We start from the raw sequence: 12,068 nt of genomic DNA, 5'->3' as shown, positions 1-12,068 counted from the left end.
GATGCCTCAGTGATGTTTTCCCCATGTTTAAACAGGGTGGAGATTTGCTTTTCTTTCATAAAGTTAATTTCATGACAGCAATTCTCCCCTCAGCCTCCCCGCTCCCGAGCTTGGGACAACTTAAATCCAGCTTACGGAAAACATTTCCTCTCTTTTCACAACTGGGAAAAGCCTCTTTTTATTTTTAATGATAAGAAAAGGTTAATTAAAGCCATTCCAAAGGGAAGAAAAAAGAAAACTTCAGTGTACCCTCCACCTGTGCTGTCCTGTTCCCCCTGAAGACACTCTGCTGCTGCTCCCCCCATCCTGCTGCTGGAGGACGTGCTCCCCTCCCCTGCTCCCCTCGTTGTCCCTCCCAGCTCCCCAGCTGCCTGGATGATGCAGGCAGTGGTGGTTCTTGCTGTGCTCCATCCATGCCACGAACTCTGTCATTTGCTGGGGGATGGGGAAGAGGTCAAAGCTCCAGTCATTGATTGCCAGTAGAACAAAGGTGAGTATTTCAGATCCACGAATAGTACATGAAATCAGGCAGGCTGAGAGCTTTCAGCACGCAAGGAGAGCAGGACGTAAACACGGTGCAGTCCCACATTCCTGTTTTCCTTCTCTTTGTCCCTTTCTCCCCGTGCTGCCGTCTCACAGATCACCCTCACCACAGCAAACTGCAGTTCTTCTCCAGCAAAGACACAGGCTGGCTGTGGTCCTCGGAAGTCCTCCTGGATGCAACACAGCAAACAGAAGGGGAGTGGGAAAATGGAAGCGATGTCAGCCCTGTACAGGTGTGGTGGGAGGATGGGCAGTGGGGGAGCAGGCAGGAGGGATGCTCGATTTCCAGAGGTGCTGAGTGCCTGCAATGCATCGTGACAGGCTATCCATCAAATCCATCACCTCTTGGGAAACCTGATTACCCCGGTGGAAGCCCTCATTATGAGTGTTTAACTGGTTCCTACTGGTTTCAGCCAGCCAGCTTGGTTTAGGAATGGCTCACTAGGCTTGGGGTGGACTAATCCTTTGGGAGAAATAGGTCCAATGGCATGGAAACTGGTGTAGGAATCTACAGAGATGTTTAGTAAGTTATCAATTAAGAGAAAAAGTATATTCTATTCTTAAAACGTTGGACCAATAAAAACAACTCACACTTGGCTGGCTAGAGCTGTGCATCAGGTGACTTGAACAGATGTCTCCAGCTGGCAATTCTTGGATGAAATACTCTATCTTCTCTTTTTTATTTTTATTTTATTGTCATTATTATTATTTTTATAAGCCAGTTATTAAAGAAGTACATTTGAGGCTTGAAACCTGTGTTAATTCTAGCCAGGAAAATAAAAGAAAACAGAAACCACACATACATTGCCAAGAGAGGTCAAGGAGGTGTAATCATAGCTTTAAAGGGGTGAAGCCCCTGATGGGGATGTTGGCAGGATGAAAACACAGTTAGGCTGTCCTGGACACTAGGAATTGGATTTATTTAGTGTGTGTGTGTGTGTGTGTGTGTGTGTGTGTGTGTTTGTGTAGATTCACTCACTGCAATCTGAGATAGATACATATTTAATTTTCATCTGCATTTCTAAATGAATACCTGAATACCTTCAGCTGAAGACTGCCTAGAGAAGAGATGAGTGAATGGGACTTTGCATGACTGTACACTGCCACAGGAGCTGCTTCTTTCCTGCTTAGCAGTGCTGGGAATATTGGTATGTATTCTGCATCCACTAACGTGTGGGAAACTGAGCAATATGAGAGGAAATCATCTCCTTTGATATAAGAAATCCGACACACCACACTGGTTTGCTGCTAACATAGAAGTAGGAATGAAGCAACCTTTGCTGACAAGCTTTCCTATCGGAGCACCTGGCCCTGCCCCTCTCCTTACTGCAGGATTCAGTGTTTTCCCTCTCTCCTGCCAGGGCAATGTGGGCACAGTTTACGGAGCTAAGGATGACCCATACAGCAGCTGGGCTGTGTGGCTGCAGAGCATTTTGCACTGGGTGAGGATTTGTTATGTGTAAAAGGAGCAGGTTTGGAGCTGTTTTCTTTCCCCTGTCTGGACAGCAGCTAAAGAAGTGTTCTTCAGCCTGGCAAGGAAAGCAAACAAATGTATTTCCTCAATATTTTCCCCTTTCCTTGCCTTTATTTTTTTTTTTTCCTTCTCATATTTAGGGCTTAAAAATATTCCAGGAGGAAAGTGCAGGCTTGCAGGAACCACTTTGTTTTCAGTTCTGCTCATCTTTCTCTCACAGAAACACACAAAAGGACTTTAATTTCACTGAATTAACAGCTTTCTAGTAAATAGGTCCTTGCTTTTCTTCTGCACCTGGATCTGTGCGGAGGGGCCGGCGTAGGAAGACTGCTGCATCTCCTTGGGTGAATAAAGAGCTTCATTCCCAAAGGGCACAATAAACCCCATCCTTCCTTCTCTGATCAACAACAGTGCGGAAGCTGCAAACCTGACCAGTACATCAAAAAGGAGCTTGAAAAATACTTTGAGCAAAAAAATGCTAACGGTGCATCCTTCCCCTGTAACTGCGCTGATATTAAATCAGGAAACAGCACAGAACAACCACAAAACATATATACAGGGGCTGTCAAAGCAGAAAGAAAACAAAATCCCTAATGGGGACTAAAGGTGCAAAGAGCAGAGAGAAGAATATGCAGTATGGGCTTTGTGATTATATTTAAATCCTTATGCAGCAAGTGCAGGAAAGGGAATTCCAAGAAAGAAATCCATATATAAGCAGATTTGTTTGTTTGTTTTGATCCTGGACTCCATGCAATGAAAGGGAATTACAAATCATGGAAGGAGCACAGGTCCCTGTGGTGTCAGAGGAGTCCAGAGCTGGAAGGATGGTCCCTGATCCTACAAAGGCCACATGCTCAGCTGGGTGGCAAGGAGCCCTGCTGGCACCATGGGGTTTGCCTGAAAGGATGCTTACGTGGTTCTGGATTTCCTCAAGCACAACTGAGGCCACATCTTCCTTCTCTCATTCTGGAGCATCCGAAATCTGTTCATCCAGAGAACGTCCTGCTGAGCTGCTTGGAAAAAAAAAGCAGGCAACCAGCCAGAAAGGTGGGCTGACCTTTATGGGAAGATTTCCTGGCTGCCCACTCTCTGACATTTCTCCCTTTTCTATGTCCATTGCAAGGAAGCGAAAAGCTTTTCCCACACAGAAATCTGTGAACTAAATGAGAGAAGCAAGACAAGCAGGAGAGAACATTTCCCTAAGTGGGATGTGCTCAAGTTCTGAAGTGGCTGAGAAACCTTTGTATGCCACCAAATGCCATTGCAGGATACAGCTGCAGTAATTATACTCTGACAGCTTCTGCTGGCTCCTTCTGACCTGAAAGGCAACTTCTGATTGCTCAGAGAGGTTTTGGTGCTGCCTGTTTGCTAAATGCTCCTGGAGGGGCTCGGATGATGAATTCATCGTGGCTGGGTCCAAGTGGGGAGCAGGACTGAGGCAGGCACAGGAGGAAAGCTGGCCCTAGAGAGGTCTGAGAGGAGATTTTTCTCTTCTGGATCAGGATTTTTCTTGCTATACACAAGGGTGGCCATAAATAATAGGGAGGCAAGGAGAATAATAAGGGGAGTGTGCGTGAGAGGCTGCGTTAGAGGGGGCTGCAGTGGGACTGCGCTGTTTGGAAATGATGAGACAGACTCCCTCGGGAAAAGATAAAAATAAATAAATCGTATCGCCGCATTCATGCTACGATGAGCTGAAAGAAGGCAGAGGACGGAGCCGCTCGCTGGGCCGTTAAAGAGGGAGAAGCGGTGCCGCCTGTCCCGAAGCATCCATCCCCTTCCCTCCCCGCGCTGCGCTCAGACCCCGAGCAAACTGCAGAGGGTGCCAGCGAGGAGTCCGTACGGCTCTCTGCGAGCGCTCCGCGGGACCGCAGGGAGCTCACGCTGAGCCCCGCACCCCGAGCTGCCCGCACCCCGCAGCTCTCCGGGACACCGCGGGGACTTCGTCCGCCTTTGGGATGGGGCTGCGCGGCGTTGCGCGGTACCCCTCGGCTCGCTCTGCTCTTTCATCCCTCCCTGAACCCCCGTTTCTAAAAGAGCCTCCGTGCCCCCACAGCCCCGTCCCGGCCCCCACAGCCCCGCTCGGCGCTGCTCCGAAAGGCGGACACGGTTTTAAGGAAACGCCTTCCAATCAACGGCCTCAATCACGCCGCCCCGTAGAGTGGCACCTTGCCAGGTGCGCTTATTCTGACAGATACTCCCGTCCCCCTTTCCCAAACCCTTCAAAATCCCAAATTCTCCTCTCGGTTAAATCGACCCTTCCCCACCCCAAACAGGGATTTAATGTCGGGGGAAAACAACCTTCCCCCTCTACCCCCCCCCCCCCTCCGTCCCCCCACCCCCAACCTACCCTTCTGCGGTGCTGCTCCGCTTCCTTCCCACAACTCCACCTGTGAAAACGTGTCTAAAGTTATTGGGACCGACCCCGCTTTAACGGGCTCTGGTTAAAATCTCAAAAGACCTCAATGAACCTCGGACGGTGCCACAGCTTATTTTATACCGCAAAGCTACCGTGCGGATTTTGTCCGGAGTACGTTGCACGCTTTACTTTAGTAGGAAAGAGAAGGAGAGAGGAAACAAAGACTTACGATTACCATTAGTAATTGAATCCTAAATTCGCGGGCCATTCCCATCAGCCCGAACAAGCAAACATCAACACTTTTCTTTCTCATGCGCATGGATCTGCGATAGATGATTAACCAGGTCCCTCGCTGCTTGCACAAGGGAAAAAATATCCTGACAAACAGCACGGTGCCTGCTCGCAGCTCGAGAAATTAAAAACCAAGCGAAGGGAGGCAAGGATTAGGAAAGGGATGCCCTTTTGCTCTGCCAGAGCTGGCTGCCGGCCGCGGGAGATCTCGGTTTGTGGGTTTGTTTGTTAACAAAAGTAGCATTTCAGACAACGTATCCCACTGATGTTATGGGGTGAAAAAGCGAACGCTGGGGGAAGCGTGGCACTCAGAGACCAAAACCGAGGAGCGCTTCTCAGCACGGAAAATACACACATAACGGTCTTATACTTATCAGTTACCAAAATCTGCTTTCTAGGAACTGGGGATTAGGACTCCGCCGTAATACGGCTCAGTTTCTGAATGTGAAATCCACAATTCGGGCAGAGCCCTACCAAACCGAGCACACGTAGTACCTGTAAGCGTTAGTTTAAGGGCGAGGGTCCGCATTTCAGCGCCTCAGGATCCGCACTGCCCTACACGGACACGCAGGACGAGCTGATCCGAAATGACACCGTCGTTCGGTTTCAGCTCTTCCTGATTTTGACCGGGACTTTCCCAGGGGGGGTAGTTGAGATTGAGAAGGGACAACGGGAAGAAGTCATTCTGTACCCGAAACTAACCTTCGGAAATAAAGAAAAAAGAAAAACAAAACAAAACAACAACGGATCTTAGAAAGAGAAACACAGTTAAACCCATAGGACGGACGGCTTTTGGGGGTAGGGAATAAGTCGCGATTGAACGTAAAAATTGTTCGGGAGGTGAAGCACGAAGGCGAGCGGTGCCCCGGCTCTGGGATGCCGGGCAGGTGGGGCCGCTCCGCGCAGTGCTCTTCTTCCGCGGGTGCGGAGCGGGAGCGGCGGGGCGGGGATGGGAGCGCTGCCCCGGAGGCGTTTCGGGCGCGGACGGCCGCGCAGGGCCGGGGATGCGCGGAGCAAATCCTGCGCGCAGCTCCGCGGTTCGGCCGCGGCAGAAAACTCTGCCTGGGCTGATTCCGCTGGGCTGCTCAGCCCAGAGATCCTCTTCAGCTGCGGCAACGCTATTTCTTCCCCAGTCCTCACTAAAATATATATATATGTATTATACGTACTATTTTTCTATAATAATAATAATTGGACAGAAGGAGATCTCCCTAACACGCAAAGCCTTAGGGAGAACAATCTTTGATGGCTGAATTAAAAGCTCTGCAATCAAAAATATCGGCCTTTCACTGGGAATTCGGGGCACAAAGCTCTTCGTGTTTCAGCCGGCCGTGCAAGTTTTGCGGGATATGTGTTTTCTAGAGGGGAGCGATGGCTGGGAGAAATAATAAATGGACCCACACTGTGCCCTGAAATTTTATGACGGTGGCGACGGACACGCAGAACCAATCTGTAATTCACAGCTTAAAAGATGAAGAAAAGAGACGGAGTGTGTATGGGCAGGGAGATAATCAGATCAATGCTTCCTCCACCTTTCAGTAGCTCCACCTTGTGAATATATACCTCAGTAATTATGATAGAAAAAGTGTTATCCGTCTCGTGGCACATTTCGCAGGGTTGCATCCTCGCTTCGCGAGCGCTCGCCGCGGTCCCCTTTCCCTCCGTTGTGGGATCGATTCCCCCTGCACCGGCACCGATCCCGTTTAACGTGCCCGTAAAAATAAAGCTCTCGCAGAGCACCCTCCCAGGACCTCAGAAAGAAGAGCTGCCGTTTCCCCGGGGGAAGCTGCTGGCTCTCCCCGATCCTCCCGGGAGGCAGCCGGGGCGGGACGGGGACCGCGGAGCTGCTGCCCCTCTCCGACCTCGCTCCGGTCCCGGAGGGGGCACCGTGCTCAGCTCTCCGTGCCTCGGGGCTCATCGTTCTCAGCCAAAAAAAAAAAAAAAGAAAGAAAGAAAGAAAAAAAGGTCGATTTCCCGAATTTGGCACCGATGGGAACACAGCAGCGCGGTTCTCTCCCAGCGCTGTGCCCCACGCGGGATGTTCCCACGCGTGTCCCCGCGGACGCTTTCGGAGCGGGCGGTGCGGAGGGGGAGGGCTGCCCTCTAACGGGGCTCAGCTCTTTCCTGGCCGGGTTTGGAGTCTGGAGGGTCTCTCTGACCCCCAGAAACATCACGAGTGGGGAGCCCAGCGGGTACGGAGCGCACCGAATTTCACCGACCCCAGGCGTTTTGATATAACCCCTCCGAAAGTCGTGGGGGAAAACTCCAGCGATGCTTCGCCCTGCACCGAGCCGACCCTGTAACGCCGAGGGGCACTCTACGCAACCCCCTGTCCCCGTGTCCTCCCCGCGACCCTCTCCCACGGGGACACCCGGAATTTGTCGGCAGAGTGGCACCTGGCTCGGCTCCCTGCGCGACCGCGTCCCGTTCCGTGGGGTCCGTGGGCACTGCGGGCGTCGCCCCGACGGAGCGCACGGATCTGAGAGCGGGGCACTCCGCCCGGAGCTTTCACGACGCCTTCTCCGTCCCAGCGCCTGAAGGGCAGCTCTTTTCTAATCGATTTCCGAAAATCGGGAAGATCTTGAAGCGTGGGGGTTTATTTTTGTTTGTTTGCTTGTTTTCTTTCGGGTAAATAACTGGGAAGGAGGGGAAGTGAGGATGCTGAGCGCCCGGTCCGCTCGGCCCTCTCTTTTTTTCCTTTCCGGGTGTTTTTTACCCCGTGAAACGGAGCTGTTGTTCTCCAAACGGACACTTGGTGTCGCGCTTTCTGTCTGTTTGAGCGTAAAAGCGGCGTAAAAAGAAGCCTTAATCTCCCTTAATCGTTACAAAATGTTCGGGAGAAAAAAAAAAATCCTGTTACCGGACCAAAAGGGAAAAGAAAAGGAACCAGAAAGCCTCACAAGCCGAGTGCTCCTTCGCGTACAGTCACTTACTCAGAGATCAGCGGAAGAAAGCAAACACGGTCCCCCTCAGAACTGAAATGTGACTCTATTTATTCCCATCTCTCCCCCCCCTCCCCCCCCACTCCCCCACCCCGATATTTGCGATTGTCTATGTCAATGCCCGCGCTTTACTTTAGGGAAAGATTTGCTTCCCGTAACCAGGAGGGTTTCCCCGGCTGCCTGAGGACCGCTGACAGTCGGGGTCTCCCAATCCCCCCCCACCCCCCCACGCTCGGTGCTTCCCCGACCCCCGCTCCTGAGCATCCCCCGCTCATCCCGCAGCCCCGCGCTCCCTCCCGGCTGCACCCGCGCAGCTCTCCGCATTTACTCCGCGGTACCGTCGCACGGGGGAACGCTCCCGTGAAGTTGGAAGGGGTGTGCGTGGGACGGGTGGGGGTTGGGGGTGGGGGGGAGAGGGTGGGGGGGGAAAGCTGACTGCCTCGAAATTTGCTACGGGACGGCAGCGGGCAAAAAGAGACTTCGTTATATTTAGAACAAAGGGACGTGCAGGATGTCCCCGAGCTCTCCTCCTCCTTTCTGAACTGCAGAAAAAGAATAGGAAGGGGGGGGGGTGGGGGGGGGGGAAGAGGGTGACGGGGGGGGGGGTGGAATAAATAAATAAAAGAGACGGCGGTGCTGCGGGAGGAGGGGAGCGCCCGGAGGAGCGGGGCTAGGAGCGGGGCCGCTCAGCTGGCTCTGCGGAGCTGTCACGCCGCGGCCCGCCCCCCCACCGCACCGCCCAGCCCCGCCGCCCCCCCCCAGCCCCGCCGCCCCCGCCGCACCGCCCGGCCCGGCCCCGCCGCCGTGCTGCCATTGGCGCGGCCGCCGCCGGCCCCGGCCCCCGCCTTGCTCTCTGCGGGCACGGCCGTATAAGAAGCCAAGGGGGGCTGCGCTGCGAATCACAGCTGCACAACGAGCGCTGGAAGGCGGCAGCTACATCGGAGACCTGGGTTTTCTCGTCCCCCCTCTCCTCCGTTTTTTTTTTTTTTTTTTTTTTTTTTTTTTTCCCTTCCTTCCTCCTTCCCCTCCTTCCTCCCCCTCTTCCCTCCCCTTCCCTTTGCGCGGCGAGAGCCAGCGAAAACTCCCGTGCAAAGCCCGGCCGCCGCCGCACAGCCGGTGCGCTCCGGGAGCGGAAAGTTGCGGCACGCTCCGGCGCTCCGATACTGCGGGGAGAAGGCTCAGGACTTACAAAAACCCACCCGGAGGCGCGGGCTTAGACGTTCTGCACCGTTCTTCTCGCTTCCCGCACGGCCCCGAAGGCAGCATCTTTGTTTTGTTTTGCTTTTGCCCTCCTGCCGCTGCTCCTTTCTCCTCTCCGTGGGCGTCTGAGTGCCCGGAGCTGCCCGCGGTGCGCTGCCGGCGCTGATACCCAAAGCCGGGAGGAGTCGGGCGGCCTCGGGTAGCCGGCTCGTCCCTGGCTTTGTTGCTGCGGTCCGAAGAAGCCCCAGAAGCCGGGAGAAGGAGGAGGAGGCGGTGGTGGAGGGGGGGGAGCGGAGAAAAGGAAGCGAGAGGCAAAGCGGAGGCAAAGTTTCTTTGGAATAGGGAGCGCGGCCAGCCCTCTGCCAGGCTGCGCGCTGGGGCCAGGTCTCCAGCCCCCTCCGCTCGGAGAGGAGCCCGCAAGACAGCGATGGCCGGAGAGCTGAGCATCGGAGCCGAGCTGCCCACCAGCCCCCTGGCCATGGAGTACGTCAACGACTTCGACCTGATGAAGTTCGACGTGAAGAAGGAGCCCCTGGGCAGGAACGACCGCTCGGGCAGGCACTGCACCCGCCTGCAGCCCGCCGGCTCCGTGTCCTCCACCCCCATCAGCACCCCCTGCAGCTCCGTGCCCTCCTCGCCCAGCTTCAGCCCCACCGAACAGAAGACCCACTTGGAGGACCTGTACTGGATGGCCAACAGCTACCAGCAGATGAACCCCGAGGCGCTGAACCTCACCCCGGAGGATGCCGTCGAAGCCCTCATCGGGTCCCATCAAGTGTCCCAGCAGCTGCAAGGCTTCGAGAGCTTCCGGGCCCATCACCACCATCACCACCACCACCACCAGCACCACCACCAGTACCCTGCTGTCACCCACGAAGACCTGGCGGGCAGCGGGCACCCTCATCACCACCACCACCACCATCATCAGGCCTCTCCCACCCCTTCCACCTCATCCAGCTCCTCGCAGCAGCTCCAGACCTCGCACCAGCAGCATCCCCCCTCCAGCAGCGTGGAGGACCGGTTCTCGGATGACCAGCTGGTCTCCATGTCCGTGAGGGAGCTCAACAGGCACCTCCGAGGCTTCACCAAAGACGAGGTGATCCGCCTCAAGCAGAAGAGGAGGACCTTGAAGAACAGGGGCTATGCTCAGTCCTGCAGGTATAAACGCGTGCAGCAGAAACACCACCTGGAGAATGAAAAGACCCAGCTCATTCAGCAGGTGGAACAGCTCAAGCAAGAAGTGACCCGGCTGGCCAGAGAGCGAGACGCCTACAAGCTCAAGTGTGAGAAACTTGCCAGCAATGGTTTCAGAGAGGCCGGATCCACCAGTGACAACCCGTCTTCCCCCGAGTTCTTCATGTGAGTGCTTAATAAAAGTCATTAAAAAAAAAAATCGAGAAAAAAAAAAAAGCCCAAGAACCCCCCCCACACACCCGACCCCTGACCCCCACCACCTTCCCCCCCGCTCCCATCCTCTGACATCTTCATCCATCTGTCCACTTGACTAGAGAGAAAGAAGGAGAGAAACATAGAGACTTGATTTTTTGCAGCATCCAGTCTTCTAGATTAGCTGTGGGAAAAGCAGGCTGGGGGTGGGGACGGGAGAGGTAAAGTGCAACTTTTCGACTTTGGTTTGCGAGTTAGAGAGAGGGACAGAGGCACAGGAGAAAAGGACAAGTGAAGCGTTTTATAGAGCTCTTGCTTGCAGAACGAGATGGACTTTAAGAGAATAATAACAAAACAGGACAATGAACAAGCCATCTATAACATACTGCCTGCTCGGGAAGAGAGAGGACACGTACAGCACCATCTCATGCACAGTTTACCCACTTGGAGAGAGAAAAAAAAAAAGAGGATAATTAAAAAGGACAATATATGCAAACTCTTCATATATTGCCTGCTTTGAGAAAAAAGTTACAGGACTCAGACGGGACATTCAATCTAAGAAAGAAAAGAAAGAAAGGAGAAAAACAAAAACTCATCAGTTTTATTGCCTGCTTGATTATATAGAAAAATACGAAAATCTGCATTAAAAATATTAATCCTGCATGCTGGACATGTATGGTAATAATTTCTATTTTGTACCATTTTCTTGTTTAACTTTAGCATGTTGATCATCGACCATAGATTTCTGTTGTTTTGTTTCATTGGTAAGGAAAGCATCACGAGTTATCCGAAGTTTCTACTGCTTGTGCAGTTTTGTTCGTTGGTTTTTTTGCTCTCTTATTTTCTTTTATGGTTGTTGGCTTGTAAATATCTGCTACTTCAAACCGCACAGGAAAAGCAAACAAAACATAAAGCGAAGTAACATTTCAGCAGGCTGGTCGTACGGTTTGTTTGGTATTAAAGAGATAGGGGAAAGAGGAAAAAAAAAAAGTTATGGGCATTTTGCATTCGGAAAAAGAGAGGGGAAAAAAAGAAAAAAAAGCAACGTTGTATATCTGGAGCACTTTTAAGTTGTGTGGTTTTTTTGTTGTTGTTTTTTTTCTGTGTTTTTTAGTTTTCATTTTGGTTGTTGTTTGTTGGGGCAGAAGGAAGGCGAAAACAAAACACGAAACCAAACGCCTGGACGGCATTGACAGACCCAGAATTAATGGTGAAGGAGGAGGAGGAAGGGGGTGGGGGTGGAAAAGGGGCTGTGCGCGGTCACTGCGCGCCCCGAGGCGGTGTTGCTCCGCTCCGCACCGCGCACCGCGCACTCGGGGCGGTCCGGACCGCGGTTCCCGTGCGGGAGAGCAGCGATGCTGTCCCCGCTCCGCGCTGCGGGCGCTCCCTGGCGCTGGCAAGCTGGGTTTCCCGATGGTTGGAGCGGTAAAGCTTCTCCCGAGGAGACGCAGCGCGACTTTTCGAAGCGTTATCCTATTGTAATCTGCTTCTTCTCCGCTTCCCTATGCAGCGAGTGAAAGTTTTAGCCCGGATTTATTGTATAGTAGTGGTAGTTTGGAGTCTTATGGGTGTTTTTTTATTACTTTTTTTTTTTTTTTTCCTCCTGCAGGTCAGTAAAAGGATTTACGTTGCACTGACAAAAAATACCAAAATGAAAACTTATTTTTTAGTTTCTTTTTAGGATAGCTGGCACTGCTGGCCGGATGCATTTTAAGTTTGTATTAGTTTATAAATTAACAGTAATAACGAGATTGTAATGAACAGCATGGTGCTTGCAGTTTTAAATATTGTGGATATTAGTCATGCATCAGAAAACGATCTTTGGTTTTTACTGATTCAACTGTGTTGAAATCAAAACATTGCAGCAGCGGAA

At 52.6% G+C, this 12,068-nt stretch overlaps 1 protein-coding gene across 1 annotated transcript; it reads left to right on the top strand.

Annotated features, from left to right (window-relative positions):
• Positions 1–8,510: 8,510 nt before the first annotated feature.
• Positions 8,511–10,202, top strand: MAFB (MAF bZIP transcription factor B). The gene has a single exon (XM_065754639.1). It carries the CDS (start codon positions 9,237–9,239, stop codon positions 10,170–10,172), a length of 936 nt encoding a protein of 311 aa, XP_065610711.1. The 5' UTR covers positions 8,511–9,236; the 3' UTR covers positions 10,173–10,202.
• Positions 10,203–12,068: the final 1,866 nt, after the last annotated feature.

Source organism: Cyrtonyx montezumae, unplaced genomic scaffold (assembly GCF_038088225.1).
Source record: "Cyrtonyx montezumae isolate F1298 unplaced genomic scaffold, pur_monq_1.0 scaffold_9, whole genome shotgun sequence".
Classification (NCBI taxonomy): domain Eukaryota; kingdom Metazoa; phylum Chordata; class Aves; order Galliformes; family Odontophoridae; genus Cyrtonyx; species Cyrtonyx montezumae.
Note: the sequence above shows the minus strand (reverse complement) of the source record. Positions and strands in the feature narration are given on the sequence as shown.